This window comes from Mandrillus leucophaeus, unplaced genomic scaffold (assembly GCF_000951045.1).
Source record: "Mandrillus leucophaeus isolate KB7577 unplaced genomic scaffold, Mleu.le_1.0 Scaffold282, whole genome shotgun sequence".
NCBI lineage: Eukaryota > Metazoa > Chordata > Mammalia > Primates > Cercopithecidae > Mandrillus > Mandrillus leucophaeus.
The window spans coordinates 2,147,583-2,162,015 of record NW_012102943.1 but is presented as its reverse complement, the minus strand read 5'-3'; the positions used below and the strand labels follow the sequence as shown (position 1 = coordinate 2,162,015).

At 41.6% G+C, this 14,433-nt stretch overlaps 1 protein-coding gene across 1 annotated transcript in view; it reads left to right on the top strand.

Annotated features, from left to right (window-relative positions):
- HMGXB3 (HMG box domain containing 3) overlaps positions 1-14,433 on the top strand; it is a 52,624-nt gene that overhangs the window by 1,148 nt on the left and 37,043 nt on the right. Inside the window, exons 2-5 of the mRNA XM_011985373.1 lie at positions 3,558-3,696; positions 5,116-5,290; positions 8,768-9,265; positions 10,874-10,972. Coding sequence (XP_011840763.1) covers positions 3,558-3,696; positions 5,116-5,290; positions 8,768-9,265; positions 10,874-10,972 — 911 coding nt within the window. The remainder of the gene's footprint in view (positions 1-3,557; positions 3,697-5,115; positions 5,291-8,767; positions 9,266-10,873; positions 10,973-14,433) is intronic.

Sequence of the window (14,433 nt, the reverse complement as noted above, 5' to 3'; positions counted from 1 at the left end):
GTTCTCTTCCTGCCCTCAGCCCAAGGTGGTTGTAATGACTGTTTCCTAACCCGTTTTGCTCAGAGTGCTTAGTACCCTATATGCCATTCATTACAGATGCTCTCCTGCAGTTACTGCCCTGCTCCACAAGGGTTTCAACCGCCCAGAAGTCAGTTAAGGGCAAAAAAGAGCAGTCCCCACGTAGCCTTGATTTGAACTCCTGCTTCCCTTATCATTTACTGGCCTATTGTTTACCCAGCCAAGTTGTAGACTGTGTTCTCTTCCTGGGTTGCACTATGGCAGTTAGAATGTAGGTTTTTTTTTTTTGTTTTTCTTTGTTAGTTTAGTTTTTGTTTTTAATGGGAAGAGGAATCGTTTAGAGATGACAGAGAACTAGGAAGAACCTTAAGAAAAATGTGTGCTTAACCTGGGGTATATCCTTAAAACTATAGGTGAAATACAGTGTGTCTGCATTTTCTAGGATAGTTTTTGTTTGTTTGTTTGTTTGTTTGTTTGTTTTGCTTTTGCAACATTGTGAAAAGAATTCTTGCCTCCAAAAGATTAGGAGCCACTAGGTTCATCCTCTTCTCACAGTAGAAACAGTTGAAATTTAGGTTGTGGAATAGACTTCTCTGGGATCATAAGGTTAGCGTTTAGGTCTCTTGACTCCACATGCAGTGCTCATTACGCCTTATTTGTGGAGTGAGGTCTAATTGAGAGGTGAATGGGCTTTGTACTGCATGTATCAGTCCCATATTTACCACCACAGCTGCCTCTTCACATAATTCTAAATTTCCTCCTGACAGATTTTCAGGGGCAACTATGTTATTTCCCTCTTGCAAAATTCAAGTGGTTTCTGTGAGCCTTTCTCGCTCCAAGGATTGAGACTTGTGGTAAAACTCCAATTTAGAACTTGGCTACAAAAAAAGCTAACTCTTCTTGAAGTAGTTATTAAGTTTTTTTATGCCTCTTTTCCTAGACATAAAAGCTGTTAGTAGATTCTCTGTTTGTTAGCCCAGCACCAGAGAGCTGATATTGGTTGGTGAGATGACTGTGCTGTCTCTAGCTCCTAGCCTATGTTGCTATTTAAATTAATTACAATTGGCCAGGTGTGATGGTGTCTCATGCCTGTAATCCCAGCACTTTGGGAGGCCAAGGCAGGAGGATTGCTTGAGCCTAGGAGTTTGAGAGCAGCTTGGATAATATAGTGAGATCTCATCTCTACAAACATTTGAAAATTTGCCAGACGTGGTGGTGCACATGTGTAGTCCCAGCTACTTGGGAGGCCAAGGTGGGAAGATTTCTTGAGCCTGGGAGGTGGAGGCTGCAGTGAGACAAGATCGCATCACTGCACTCCAGCCCAGGGGACAGAGTGAGACCCTGTCTTAAAAATAAATACATTTAAAATTAAAACTAATTCAATTCTTCAGTAACACTAGCCATGTTTCTTTTTTTTTTCTTTTGAGATGGAGTCTTGCTCTGTCGCCCAGGCTAGAGTCCAGTGGCACAATCTCGGCTCACTGCAAGCTCCGCCTTCCAATTCACACCATTCTCCTGCCTCAGCCTTCAGAGTAGCTGGGACTACAGGCGCTCACCAGCACGCCCGGCTAATTTTTTGCATTTTTAGTAGAGACGGGGTTTCACCATGTTAGCCAGGATGGTCTCGATCTCCTGACCTCGTGATCTGCTTGCCTCGGCCTCCCAAAGTGCTGGAATTACAGGCGTGAGCCACCGCGCTGAGCCCGCACTAGCCATATTTCAAGTCAGCACGCCCGGTTAATTTTTTGCATTTTTAGTAGAGACGGGGTTTCACCGTGTTAGCCAGAATGGTCTCAATCTCCTGACCTCGTAATCTGCTTGCCTCGGCCTCCCAAAGTGCTGGAATTACAGGCGTAAGCCACCGCGCCCAGCCCGCACTGGCCATATTTCAAGTGCTCGATAGCCATATGTGGCTGGTGGCTACTATGTTTGACAGCACAGATGTAGGACATTTCCATCATCAGAGTTTATTGAACAGTGCTGGTTTGGAGAGTTGCCAGTAGAGATGGGTAGCAGTGTAGCATAACGAAAGAAGGCCGAGGGAGTTGGATTTTTTAATTGAAAATCTATCTCTCAAGTCCCTGTTTGGGCTTGGTGGCCTTGGGAAGGTTGTTAAGCATCTCAGACACAGATAATAGTCTTTAACAGAGGCCAGATATGGTGGCTCACGCTTGTAATTACAGCATTTTGGGAGGCTGAGGTAAGAGGATCGCTTGAGCCCAGGAGTTCAAGACCAGCCTGGACAACATAGCGAGAGCTCATCTCTATTATTATTTTTAAAATTATATAAAATTTAAAAAAAAAACTTAATGAACTCTTTCATTTTTTTTTTCCTGCCTGCCAATTACCTGACTTTAGGAATGAACCCAGCTGGGTGCAGTGTAATCCCACTCATGCCTGTAATACCAACAGTTTGAGAGGCCAAGGTGGGCAGATCGCCTGAGTCCAGGATTTTGAGACCAGCCTGGCCAATATGGCAAAACCCCATCTCTCCAAAAAATACAAAAAATTAGCTGGGCGTGGTGACATCACCTATAGTCCCAGCTACTCAGGAGGCTGAGGTGGAAGGATTGCTTGAGCCCAGGAGGTTGAGGCTGTAGTGAGCCCAGAGTGTGCCACTGTACTCCAGCAACAGAATGAGATCCTGTCTCCAAAAAAAAAAGAAAGAAAAAAAAAACCCTTTTTGTTTGTATAGCACTTGACTATTTTCTTTTTTTTTTAATTAAAAAAGATTTTTATTTTTTAAATAGAGATGGGGTCTCACTATATTGACCAGGCTGGCCTCAAAACTCCTGACCTCGAGCAATCCTCCCATCTCAGTCTCCCAAAGTACTGGGATTATAGACGTGAGCCACTGCGCCCAGCCAATTATTTTTAAATAGAGTTGTGTCTGTTGTATCCTTTGAGTCCTATCACTATAAATCTGTGAGAAGGTAGGTGAGACATCTCTTTTTTTATACATGAGAGGGAGAAAGCTGAACAAAAAGCAGCTAAAAGACCTGCCCAAAATTGCACAAGCTGGCAGAGTGTAAAGAAATCTCTTACATACAGACCCTTACTACATGTTTGAGTGAATCAATGAAGGCATTTGCTTAAGTTGATGAAACATAGGAGGAATGGGCCAGAACTTCTGATTTCTGGTCAAGCATTCTTTTCACCTATTTCCGTATAGAATTGTCATAATTTGGGGCTAATAAATCTTTGCGTAAAAGGGGTGGGTGGGTACTGTATCCCGTGAATATAAGTGAAGTCTTTCTAAGTCAGTGGTCACAAATTTGCCCGGTCTAAGGAATTACCTGAGGCATTTGTTAAGCATGTGGATTTCCATACCCTTGGGGATTCTGATTCAGAAGGGCTGAAGTGGAGCTCTGGAATCTGTATGTTAACCAACCAACCCAGGTGCCTCTTAGGATATATTGGGTTTGGGAAATGTCTAAGCCTTAAGGCACTGGCAGAGGTAAGGAGTTATTTGATCAGGAAACTGCTGTCCCTCTTAGGGTAAATTCTGGAAACTTTATTTTGACTTTCCTTTCCTTTAGCCATGGACGCATCATATGATGGTACTGAGGTAACTGTCGTGATGGAGGAAATTGAGGAAGCCTATTGTTACACCTCTCCTGGGCCACCCAAGAAGAAGAAAAAGTATAAAATACATGGAGAGAAGGCCAAGAAACCCAGGTTAGCCAATACAATTTGGTTGCGGCTAGCATTTATAAACAGAAGTTGCTTGGAGAGCTGCATTGAGGAAAACTTTTAAGACTCTTTGAAAAAGAATGTTATTATTGAAGTCCCGGGTCGAGGGATGGGGAGTGGGAAGTGAAGGGATTTCTGCCAGCATTGCTATTACTGACTAGACTTTGCTTTTGTTTTCAAGTTGTCACAAGAAATTGTACCATACTGATGGTAGAAGCTAGGTACAAAAGAGCTACATTATTTATTATTATGCCATTGTTGTTATTTAAACATTTAAAACAATGCATTAATAAAATTACAAAATTAGAAATAAGGCTGGGTGTGACGGTTCATGCCTGTAATCCCAGCATTTTGGAAGGCCGAGACGGGTGGATCACTTGAGGTCAGGAGTTCAAGACTAGCCTGACCAACATGGAGAAACCCCGTCTCTACTAAAAATATAAAATTAGCCAGGCGTAGTGGTGCACGCCTGTAATCCCAGCTACTTGGGAGGCTGAGGCAAGAGAATCAGTTGAACCTGGGAGGCAGAGGTTGCGGTGAGCCAAGATTGTGCCATTGCTCTACAGCCTGGGCAACAAGAACAAAACTCTATCTCAAAAAAGAAAAAAGAAAAAAACCACACAAAAAGAAATAATACCAATTACATCTGTACAGAATATCCAAATTGTAGCTCTAATTTCACTGTTGACTGCGAATACCTCAAACTTGCTGAAACTACCAGCATTGGTCATTTTGATTGGTCTGCTTGCTTCCCTCTCTCATCCATGGGGAGGTGCTATTGACCAGGATGGTGACCAAAGGCTGCGTAGAGGAGTACAGAGTATGAGTGATAACCAGCCCCTTGAGGAAGCTTTCCCTGAGAGTGGAATGACAGGACAGGACACCTGTATCTTTCTTTGCTTCTGTTGGGTTTAAAATCATTCCTGCACAAAAGATGATCTTTAGGAAAGCCAGTCAAATGAGCCTTTGCCTCCAGGTTTCTGAAGAGAAAACAGCCACTTGCTATCTTTACCATTCATTTTCCCCTACTCCCTTGGAGCCCCTTATCTTCCTGGATAGTTACTCCTGACTGTAATATACTGGCTCTAATGTAGTAACTTTAATATGGTAGCTTATATAGGCATTTCTCCTATACCATGAGTTTTTGTATTACAAACTGAATGTAATATAATTTGTGTTGTACTGACAGCTATCAGTTATAATCAGGAATAAGATTATAACTTATTATAACACCATCTGAGGATGTTATTTAAATGTTGCTTTGCTTCACTTTCAGTCCCTATTTAGATAAATGCTTAGAAATGAGAAGCTGGGTTTTATCAACCTCTTGACTGCCCATACCTTAGCATAGTAGTACTTACTGGTTGAATGATGGAAAGCCTGAAGAAGTCATTGCTTCCTCAGGTCTGCTTACCTCCTGTACTATTACGACATCTACCTGAAAGTGCAGCAGGAGCTCCCCCACCTCCCCCAGTCTGAGATCAATAAGAAGATTAGTGAGAGTTGGAGGCTTCTCAGCGTGGCCGAGAGGAGTTACTACTTGGAGAAAGCCAAACTAGAGAAGGAAGGTTTGGATCCTGTAAGTAATTTTTTTTTTTCAGCTATTTTTTCCACTGGTTCAGTGATGAAGGCCTTAGGGAAACGAAGCCCCTTGTTCTGTTTCCTTTTCTTTTTTGGGGGAAACTTTCATCATTTTGTTCTTCTTGACTCTGAGCTTGCTTGTTTCCATTTTGATGATGCCCTGCACTCTCTTGTCCTCTTCGGTTGCAGCAATACGTGGAGCTGACATTTTTTGTGTTTTCTACAGTGAGCCTTAGGTTCCTTTTCTAAATTGTAGTGTAACTTGGAGCCCTTTGTAGTTACTATAATATAATAGCTTTAATGTAGTAACCTTAATATAGTAGTTTATATAGGGCTTTTCTCCTACGCCCTGAGTTTTCATATTACAGATTGAATGTAGTGTGTTGTACTAATTGCTATCAGTTATAATCAGGAATAAGGCTTGCATGTTTAGAGGTAGATAGAGCTGCTTGTGTAATACAGTACCATATTATTTTGTTAGCACTGGTGGTTGGAAATTATGCTAAAAGCAAAAATGCCAGTAAAGCCAAAGATGGTGGAGAAGACCGAGGCTTTGGGTGCTTGGGTTAAAGGACTAACAAGGAAGCATTTAGATTTATGTCTGTCAGCATTTTCTTATTTCTAGTTCACAATAACAAAACACACTGACAGCTATTTAAACTGCTGGGTTTTTGTTTTTTTGAGAGTATCCCTGTCATGGCATACACTGCTGTTTTTTTAAACTGAAATTCCTGCAGGAAGAATAACCTTGCTGTTGAAGACTGGAACCTTTTAACCTTAACTCCTTATTTCAATAGAAGCAATTGTCTGTAACTTCTGTTTTGGTGGTGTAGAGCAACAGCAACAACTATGTTATAGCAGAACAGGTTTTATTTTCCCTTGTTGGAGCCCGTCTGCTACTGCCGTTTAAATTATTTTGTGCTTATTGGCCTGGCATTCTTCTTTCTGGGAGAGCTTTGTCTTACCTATAGGCTTGGAGATGCTACTCTGTGCTCCCTCCTCTAGGTGATTTGTTTATTAACAGTGAATCTGGGAAATAATCCCTGTAGTGGATGATGAAGTCTAAGAAAAGTTTATCTACTCCCTTCGGTTTCCTTTCTGTAATAAAATCAGCAATCTAGGCTGGGTGTGGTAGCTCATACCTGTAAACCCAGCACTTTAATAGGCTGAGGTGGGAGGATCACTTGAGCCCAGAAGTTTAAGACTAGCCTGGGCAAGATGGCGAAACTCTACCTCTACGAAAAAAAGCGGGGGGGAGCGGGGAAAGATTAGCCAGGCGTGGTGGCACGCACCTGTAGTCCCAGCCACTCAAGAAGCTGATGTGGAAGGATCACTTGAGCCCGGGAAGTCGAGGTTGCAGTGAGCGGTGATTGTGCCATTGCACTCTAGCCTGGGCAACAGAGTGAGACTCTGTTTCATACACACACACACACAAAATCAACACAATCTTTCTTTATCATGCACAATCTTTCTGTGCATGATAAAGAAAATCCTATGTAATCCTGGAGTGATTTGGTTTTTAAAACTATACACTAATGTAATTCATTATCAAGACTTTAAAAAAATTTAAATCGTCTGCAATGATTCTTCCTTATTTACATGCTTATTTATATCTACCACTATCTCTACTGCTGCCACCAAGAACATGAATAGGTTAGTTCTGATAATAGCTGAGTGACCATTGTAACTTTTGAGTCTTGGTCTCCTCATCTGTAAAATGGCAATAGTCTCTTCTCGTAATGTTTAAAATAGGTAATGTAAATCACCTAGCTGAATTCTTGATAATACTGACATAATAAATATTGCCCTTTAGTAGATTAAACATTCAGTAACCATATAATAAGGAAAAGTGGCATTTATTGAGTACCTGAAATGTACCAAGACTGAGTGAAGCTTTATGTGCTGTGTTTGACGTCTCCCAGACTGCCTGGTGTGATGGGAAGACACTCAGTGTCTTCATACCTTAGGAGCCTGTCAGAGCCCTGTGGCAGGCTGTCTTCCTCAGCAGCCCTTCAGGTCTCTTGCCAAGTGCAGGTTCCAGTTTTATGCCTTCTGGTCTATAAAATGAATATCATTCAGGCCTTCCAGGTTTCTTTGTACTTGGATTTGTTAAGTCCAGACCATCCTATGTGTATTTGCCACCATTTAGTCTTATTCTCCTAACATGGCTGCTTCAAAAGTTGGCTTGAGAATGCCATTTCCCCATTACCTCTCCAATAAAGGCTCCATAAAAGATTCAGTCCATCTGCTTTTATGTTTCGTCTGAGTGCTGCTTTTAACTTTTCATTTCTGAGTGCTTCCTTTATGCCTTAAGTAGTCTCATCGACGTCTTGCTTTTGATTTATTGAAGAATCCTTTTGTAGTTGACTTTAGTGTTCCTTTTAAAAGATACTTCTGAAATTATTTTTTTGTTCTGTTTAATTTCAGGTCTCACTTATCTGTTCACTTTGAACTTTTCTGTTTTCCTTATTGGGTGCCTTTAAATTGAAAAAATAAAACATAAATTACTTTTTCTTGGTGCCAATTAGCCATTCAGGGCTGTGCTTTTCAGTACCTGGCCTTGATACTTAGAAGACCTGGCCTGGAGTCCCAGCTCTACTGCTTACTAATTTTGTGTTTAGGGAAAGTTTACCTCCTTGAGTTTTATCCTAAATTTTCTCATTTGTTAAATGGGAATAATAATCTTATCTAACATAATAGTGTTGTTTTTAAGATAACATCAGATAATGTGTTTGAAAACATTTTCTAAACCTGAAGGTATTGGGTCATTGTTAGTATTCACATTTTTTTCCTTAGTGTATTCAGGACCTTATCACATAACCCCTTCTATATATACTTTCTCTCATGAAGGCTTCTCATGAAGCCCCTTAGCTTTGTAATCTGTTCATCTTCTTTGTAAGTCTGGGGAAAACCAGTGAGGTCAGAATGCTTACTTGCTGCCTTGAGTTTCATCTTAGCCTGTTAACTTGTATTTTATGCTCTTTGGGTTTTTATTGAGCGTTATACATTCTAAGGTTTGAATCTTATGCTACTTTGGAATCCTAAAGTGTCAGAGCTCAAAAGGAACTCATAAATTGCCAGATTCAGCTCCCTTGTTTTACAGATGGGGCAGCTGAGGCCTCAGGAGGGGAAAGGATTTGCTCAAGGCTATGCCAGACCTCAGGTTCCAGCTCACAGTTTCATATGGCAAGACCAGTGCCATTTCCAGAGTTGAGTTCATGCTGTTTCCCGTGTGATTGAGTGAATAAGCTACATTGGCTAAAGTGTGATTCAAATGAAGATGACACTGCTGTTGACAGGGGCTGACCTTATCTGAATTAGGTCAAGAGAGTAGAGTTTTTCCAGTCCCTTTTGCAGGGTGGGAAAAAAAAGACCTTACATACATATATATATATGTATGTATGTATATATCTCCACATGGTCTTAGTCCATTTATCTTTGCTTGTCTCCCCCTTCCTGGCTTCCTCATCCTCAGAACTCTAAGCTCTCTGCACTGACTGCTGTGGTTCCGGACATCCCAGGTTTCCGCAAGATCCTCCCACGCTCAGATTATATCATCATCCCCAAGAGCAGCCTGCAGGAGGACCGGAGCTGCCCTCAGCTAGAGCTATGTGTGGCTCAGAACCGGATGTCCCCGAAAGGACCTCCTCTTGTGTCCAACACTGCCCCGGAGACAGTGCCCAGCCATGCAGGCATGGCAGAGCAGTGCCTGGCTGTGGAGGCCCTGGCTGAGGAGGTGGGAGCCCTTACCCAGTCAGGTGCTGTACAGGAGATTGCCACCTCAGAGATCCTCAACCAGGATGTGCTCCTAGAGGATGCTTCCCTGGAAGTAGGAGAGAGCCACCAACCTTACCAGACAAGCCTGGTAATTGAAGAGACCTTGGTGAATGGCTCAGCAGACCTCCCCACTGGAAGCCTGGCTGTGCCCCACCCCCAGGTTGGAGAGAGTGTATCAGTGGTAACAGTCATGAGGGTAAGTGGCTTTGGTACTGGTGTCTTTGGCTTTGTCTAGAGTTACTTAAAGGGCAGCTAGCACCATGCAGTGTGATTCCAGAGCAGTGGCAATCAAGAGTGCTGATGTGGCGCTTCTACTGATACTGCAGTTCTCTTGAATGTTTCTTGCCCCTGCGCTCACTCCAGAGTTCTTTGGAATTTCTCAGGCACTCTTACCAACTCTTTGCCCAGCTTAGCCAGAATTTTCTTTACGTGAGATAGTTCATAAACTATATTAGCAAGAAAGCTGCAAATTGTATTTGAGTTATCGATGAGTCAAAGCTAGGATCTGTTAGGCAATTTAGTATCAATCAGGATTTTGTTTTCTGAAGACTGCTTCCTTTTCTTGAAATGGGATGTCACTCTGTTGCCCAAGCTGGTCTTGCATTCCTGGGCTTAAGCAGTCCTCCTGCCTCAGCCTCCCAAGTAGCCAGGATTATAGGCTTGTGGCACCACACTGGCTCCCTGAAGACTTATTTCAGCAAACAATGGCACCTTGAACAGTGTACAAGAATTTTCACACAAGACCTGTACCAAAGTCTTCCTGGGTTCAGATGGGGTAGGAAGACAAAGGTTATCTTCAAGGCCAGGTAGATGGGACTCATATCTGAGAAAGAAGCAAGTTTCCACAGTGGCCTAAGTGTCATTCTCAGCTGAAGGGAAAGCAGCACTTTTAGCGATCCCAACAACCTTATCTCCTAAAAGTGGAAGTGGAGAGAAACTGCTACCCTGCCGTAGTATAATATATAACCTGCCCTCTATAACCTTGGAGAGGATAGCATTCTCAGCAATGGGAATCTTTCTGTTCAAGCTGAGAGGACCAGCTTGCTGTAGCCCTTATGGCCTGAGCAGAGAGAACAAGTACCCCTGCAATCTGTCCCAAGTCTAAATCCTTATTTGTTGCCTCAGTGCTGTTTATGATAATGAAGCGTGCAACTAGCCTGTTTTTGTTGTTGTTTTTTGAGATGGAGTTTTGCTCTTGTTGCCCAGGCTGGAATACAGTGGCGAGATCTTAGCTCACTGCAACCTCCGCCTCCTGGGTTCAAGCGATTCTCCTGCCTTGGCCTCCAAGTAGCTGAGATTACAAGCATGTACCGCCACGCCCGGCTAATTTTTGTATTTTTTTTTTTGGTAGAGACAGGGCTTCACCACGTTGGCCAGGCTGGTCTTGAACTCCTGACCTCAGGTGATCCACCCGCCTCAGCCTCCCAAAATGCTGGGATTACAGGCGTGAGCCACTGCACCTGGCCACCACTAGCCTGTTTAAAGCAGGTAAATAGGGTGCTAAGAACTCTTGAAAGGGTTAGAATTGGATTCTCTCACTAACTGCTTATGTGATCTTTGAAGTCCTAAATCTCTTAGAATCTCAGTTTTCTCATCTGTAAAATAAAGATAGCACATTTCCTGTGGTAATAGTTTTCTCTTTGTTCTTAATTAAACTTTTTGAGATCATCACAAATTCATTCCTTTTGATAAGCACACTGGGATGAGTACACTGTCTGTTATTAAACTTAATCCAGTCTTCCAGTGTCGAGTGGCCTGGGTGTTTACTCTGTTTCAGTGAAACTGTCCTCTTCGTTGCCCATAGGATTCCAGTGAGAGTAGCTCCTCTGCACCAGCCACACAGTTCATCATGTTGCCTCTGCCTGCCTACTCAGTTGTGGAGAACCCCACCTCCATCAAACTGGTCAGTACTGTATGTGGGGGATTGATGGCAATTAGGGTGTCATAAGCATTTTTTTCTACATAGATTTGTTTTTTTTTTTTTCTTTCTGAGCTACCAGTTGTAGGACCAAGTAGATTTCTAAAAGTATTAGAACCTCAGGATGTGAGAACTGGCAAAGGTTTCGAAGAGATTATGTGGTCCATATGCTCTTAATGGGGGTGAGGGGTTGTAGATAGATCTCCATGGGATCCATGAACTCACCTCAATTTTTATACAAACCTTTTTCCTGGAATAGATTCCATGACTTTTATAAAATTTTCATAAGTGTACATGATTTAGGAAAATGAGCAGCCGCTGATCTAATTCAATACTGTGATCGTACAGATTAGGAAAAGGGCCCAGAGGAGAGAAGGGACTTGTTCAAGGTTACAACACAAGTCAGACTGGATTCTAGTTTCTTAATTCGCAGTTGATATTTTTTTCAGCATCGGGGCTGAGATTTATCCCTAACTCTTTCTCTTTTTCTGACACTATTATAAATGGCATTTTAAGAAAATTTTCAATATCTGATTGCCTACAGCTAATACTTTGTAATACAGTTGATTGCTTTGTATATTGGGCTTGTATTCTGCAACTTTGCTTAACTCACTTATTAGTTCTGGTAACTTTTGTAGGTGCTGTTGGATTTTCTACATAGTTAATCTTGCTGTCTACATGTAATGACAGTTTTATATCTCCTTTCTGATTTGAATTCCTTCTTTCTTTTTCTTGCCTTATAATATTGTCTAGGACTTCTGGTACAATGCTAAATAGAAGTGATAAGAGCAGACATCTTTGTCTTGTCCTCATGTAAGGAGGAAAGGATTCAGTCCTTCCTCATTAAGTATATTAACTATAGGTTTTTCCTACCTGCCCTTTATCATGTTTAGGAGTTCCCTCTATTCCTAATTTTCCGAGAGTTTTTATCAGGAATGGATGTTGGATTTTGTCAAATGCTTTTTCTGTGTCTTTTGAGAGTATTATAAGAATTTTCCAGAAGTTGGTTAAGGTGGTGAACTTCACTATTATTCAAATTTTAAACCACCCTTGTATTCCTGGGACAAACCCCATTTGACAGTGATGTATTATCCGTCTCATAGATTGTTGGATTTGATTTGCTAAAAATTTTGCTCAGAATTTGGCTCAGAATTTCCTTGTACAGTCTGTCCGCTTTTTGTATCAGGGTAATGCTTGCCTCTTAAAATGACTTGGGAAGTATTTTCTCCACCTCAGTTCTTTTCCTTAAATGGTAGTATTACCAGAGAAGTCATCTGGGCCTGGAATTTTCTTTGTGAGAAGGTTTTTAACTGCAAGCCCAATTTTAAAAATATATCAGGTTGTTCGTAACATTCTCTTATTACCCTGTAATAAACACTGTACTTATCTACAAAGATAATTTGGACTGTTGTTTCCCTATTGCTGACAGATGAAAAAGTTTAGACCTTAAAATAATACCTGATTCTGTTGGCCGCTTCTGGTTAAGGCCACTCTCTACAGCTTTCCAATGACGAGTAATGCTTTACATTACAGCCAGCTAATATTCTAAGATTCTTAGAAGTGGACAAACCACTTGTTGCTTATTTTGGTTGTTTCTGGACAGTTACTACCTGTGTGGAAAAATTCAGGGTACTAAACAACAGTGTCACTTTATGGCCTGGTACTACACTGGAGCATGTCACAAGTTTGCAAGGGCTGTAGCTCCTCCCTCTACTAATAGATACTACCAGAGACCTTCACACAGCGCAGACCTCGATTACTAACACCTAAATATTAACACCCATGGGATTTGCAGTCCCTATGTTCATGCCTAGTACTTTGGTAAGCTCCACACTAGGCACATACTGTTTTATGCAATCTTTAAAGACATCTGCAATAGACAATATGCAGTTTGTTTATAAACTATGAGGTTTATAAACAGAGAGAACTCTTTACATTTGCTATTATGTCTTAACAGGCACAATCTGAAATACAATTTTGTACTAGCAGTGTATAAAAATACTTTTAAAACAATACTTTTGATAGGTACAGTAGCACTTTAAAGAAAACCACTGTGTAGTTATTCCTTTTGAGGACCTACTAAAACAATTCAACTTACTGTCCCCAGCTACATCTAAAGCACGAACGTGGAAAGCAAGTTCTCTTACCCAGGTACATACCACACACACCCACATACTGAAACAATCTCCATCTGTGATGCATGCTGATGAGGTATCAGTCTCAAACAGGGCATGAGATGACGGTGTTTGGAGCCTGTTTCCATTTCCAGGTTTGGTATGAATGAACAAAAGGCAAAGGCAAGATGGAGTCTGTGTATGAGCCCTCTCTAGGGGTTTAATCTGGCATATCAATATTTAACTTGGGAGGTGGGGGAACGTATTTCCTGGGGCTCTGGATTAAAACTACCTGATCTTCCTCCCAAACACTGGAGCAATTTTTGGAGCTTCTGGAACCGATGTTTCTTCAGCACCTTCACTATCTTCCTGATGGAGATTGTATGAAATGTTTCCATATTCTCTTAAAAGTGGGAAAATTTCAAGCAGAAAATGACAGAAGTCTCTGTGAATACCAAACCACTAATGATTGCCCCCTTTTCGCCTAAATGTTGTGACCATTAAAGTTAGTAACAAAAGCCAAAGGGGGACAAATATGGAGATATAGGAGAATGTATTGCGGCCATCCAATCTGTGAACCAGCAGGACCTCAAAGGTGAGCAGGGCACGACGGCAGTCGTTATGCAGCTGATGTCCATGGTCACGTGTATTCTTCACTGCCCCAGTAGTTCTCATTTGTTCTTTTTCTAGTTTTTTAAGGTAGAAGCTGATGTCATTGATTCAAAACCTTTCTTTTCTTTTCTCTTTTTTTTTTTTGGTAGATAAGGTTTCACTCTGTTGCCCACACTAGAGTGCAGTGGCACAATCATGGCTCACTGCATCCTTGACTTCCCGGTATTGACCTGCCTGCCCCAGCCTCTCAAGTAGCTGGGACCACAGGTGTACACCAATATACCCAGCTAATTGTTTTAAATTATTTGCAGAGACGGGGGTCTCTCTGTGTTGCCCAGGCTGGTCTTAGAACTCCTGGGCTCAGGCAGTCCTCCTGCCTTAGCCTCCGAAAGTGTTGGAATTACAGGCGTGAGCCACCATGCCCAGCTCTTTCTTTCTTTTCTAATGTAGGTGCTTGCTGCTATGAATTTCCCTCTAAGCACTGCTTTAGTGGCATTCCACAAATTCTGATATGGTGTGTTTTCATTTTCATTCAATTCAAATACTTTCTAATTTACTTCTTTGACCAATGAGATATTTAGAAGCTATTATTTACTCTCCAAATATTTGGGGATTTTCCAGATATCTTTTTGTTATTGATTTATAGTTTAATACCACTGTGGCCTGACCTTTTTGATTTATATAAACTGAATCCCTTTAAATTTATTGAGGTTTGTCTTA